General features: G+C 50.3%; 1 protein-coding gene across 1 annotated transcript; it reads right to left on the minus strand.

Moving 5' to 3' along the window:
- Nucleotides 1–268: 268 nt before the first annotated feature.
- Nucleotides 269–1,351, minus strand: LOC120700575 (S-adenosylmethionine decarboxylase proenzyme 4). The gene has a single exon (XM_039984826.1). The coding sequence runs from the start codon at nt 1,349–1,351 to the stop codon at nt 269–271; it is 1,083 nt and encodes a 360-aa protein (XP_039840760.1).
- Nucleotides 1,352–2,731: the final 1,380 nt, after the last annotated feature.

Raw genomic sequence — 2,731 nt, forward strand, 5'->3', positions numbered from 1 at the left:
CACATTGCATTGCATTGCATTGCATCCCCAAAATCCTCCACCAGTAATGCATTCATCGCCATCATCGTCACAGTCGATTCGGGAAAAGGATCGGAAGATCATAGATATACGAGAATGGAGAGCGAGGGACTTTTTCACAAACCCTACTAGATGCATGGATCGTGGTCAACTCCACTCCAACCCCAGAATCCTCATGGTCGGCAAAACCAAGCCATGGATCTGGACGTCTAAGCAACGTCCATGGATTACATATGCTAGATGCGATCGATCATGTCGAGTGAAGCCGCGCTGGAGTACGCGTGAACGTTTGGTACGTCACGGTCATGGCGCCCGGGAAGGCCTCGGCCGCCCGGCTCCGGCAGGCGAGGCCCAGGGGCTCCACGGCGTCGGCGACCGCCGACCATACCCAGGCGGCGTCAATGGCTTGAGGAGTGCGCTCCTTGGTGCCGTAGCAGACGGAGACGGAGACCGTGGCCGGGCGGAACACGGCGACGGCCTTGCCGATGGACGCGAGCGCGCCGGCGTCGGCGCCGCCGCGCTCGTAGCTGGCGTAGCTGTGCCCGTCCTCGGGGGTGACGTGCACGGTGGCGTAGCACGCGCCGTCCAGCGCGTTCATCGAGTAACCGCAGGGCGCGAACGCGTACCCGAAGACGACCGAGCGCGGGTTGATCACGCCGCCGAGACCCGACGCCGCCGTCATCGCGTCGCCGGTGGCGTGGCTGGTCCGCAGGGCGTCGCGGGGGGTCAGGAAGAACCGCCTGGCCAGCGTGCGGTCCAGCTCGGTCATGCACACCTCCACGGTGAAATGCGTCACGCCGTTGAAGTCGTGGTCGTCGTCGTCGTCGGAGGTTGACGCCGTGTACACGTGCCACCTATGCCGGCAGTCATCGGGCGGCATCATGACGCTGGAGCGGCGGAAGCGGAGGCCGCTCGGGACGGCGCCGTCGAGGTAGCGCACCTCGTCGGCGAAGTCGGCGTGCGGGAACGGCTGCGCCTCGGGGAAGAGGAACGAGCCGCGCGAGTACCGGCACGACCGGAGCGCGAGCCCGAGCTCGTCGCCGGCGGCGCGGAGCAGGACCGGCACGGCGCGGAGCAGCCGCGTGGCGCCGCACGTCTTGAGGATGGCCCGGGAAGGGTACACGAACAGGCTCGACTCCGAGAGCACGTACGCGTCGAACGCCGCGTTCCCCGCCGCCGACACCACGGTGCACTGCACGGCCTCCAGCGCCTCCCGGAGCGCGCCCACCGGCAGCAGCCGGAGCCCGTGCTGCGCCCGCGCGCCGCCACACCTCGGCAGTGAGAACACGAGCTCCAGCCGCTTCTCGTAGCCCTCGAACCCAGAAGAAGCCATTGATCGATAGCTGAACACGTGGCTAACACACACTGTACGTCCTCTGGTGTGGAGCAATGGAGTGTGGAGTGGTGCTGCACTGTTGCATGCAAGCTAAGGAATGGTGAGAGGGAGGATTGGAAGCGGTGAAATGAAGGGTTTTTATAGTGGAGGTGAAATGTTTTTTTATGCCTGTCTGTAGAAAGAGGGTTGAGTGAAGCTTAGCATGCGCATTAGGCAACAATGGTAATGATTGTGAGCATTATGGTGGAGGGAGAAGGTGAAGTTTCATGCCCTCCGTAGTGGTGCCGGGCAAGCTGCACGCCAAGTCGCCAACATGCCTTGATGTCTAGTGGATACGAGGAATGAGGGGTGGCAGAGAGTAATCTGTGGGGAACATTTGCGCGACTGAAAGTAGTGGCGGATTTAGAAAAATTCCCTTGATGCTTGCACACTAAAGGCACAAGTTCAATCTTACTATTACTAATTGGAGGCTCCTTTTGAAGCCTCCAGGTGAAGCCACCTAGAATCCTAGGTGGACAGTCTAAAAAATAGAGAAATTCTATAAATTCTCACAAAAATCAGAAACATCTGGCTATCAATTCGCCAACTCTAATTATAATAGTATTGGATCTGTTATTTTTTTAATAAATTACCCACCTTTGCCATTATGAAAATAGACTAAAGTTACCCCCTAAACATGTATCTAAATTACCCACCTCTGCCATTATAAAAAATAATCTAAAGTAACCCCCTAATCTTCATGTAAATTACCCACTTATGCCATTATAAAATAATATCAAATAACCCCAAAATTTTCATATATATTGTTCAATGATAAGATAATAAAAGTTAAAATCAACCCCAAATCTGAAACAAAATTATGTTATTATAATAAAATCTTAAAGCGCATCAATATAAAACTCTAAATTACTATTCATATCTTTATTAATACATTATTTATGTTATTATTTATAATTTTATATAAACATATATACTAACCATAAGGTGTTTGTCACCATATATAATGTATAAGAAAAGAGATAAGAATACCAATTTTCATATTGTTCACATAGCTCAAACAAAGTGTTCAATTAAATATATATCAAACATATATGGAGGTGTGATGCAAAGTGAGAAAATTGTTAGTAACTAAACCTATCACATTTATTACAATTATATAATAATAAATATATATTTTTGCAGTACTGGATTAGAATATTTAATTGATTAAAGAGAGCGCGAGATAGATAATTATTAGATATCTCTACCGAGCCTCGTGCGGGAGCACGTATTGATAGACTAGTGTATAACAAATTAGCAAGGTACATATTAATCAAAGCCCTCAAATATATTTTCCAAATGTGTTCTTTCTTGTCTTTTATGAAGAACAAAAATATT

This window comes from Panicum virgatum, chromosome 3K (genome assembly GCF_016808335.1).
Source record: "Panicum virgatum strain AP13 chromosome 3K, P.virgatum_v5, whole genome shotgun sequence".
NCBI classification, from domain to species: domain Eukaryota; kingdom Viridiplantae; phylum Streptophyta; class Magnoliopsida; order Poales; family Poaceae; genus Panicum; species Panicum virgatum.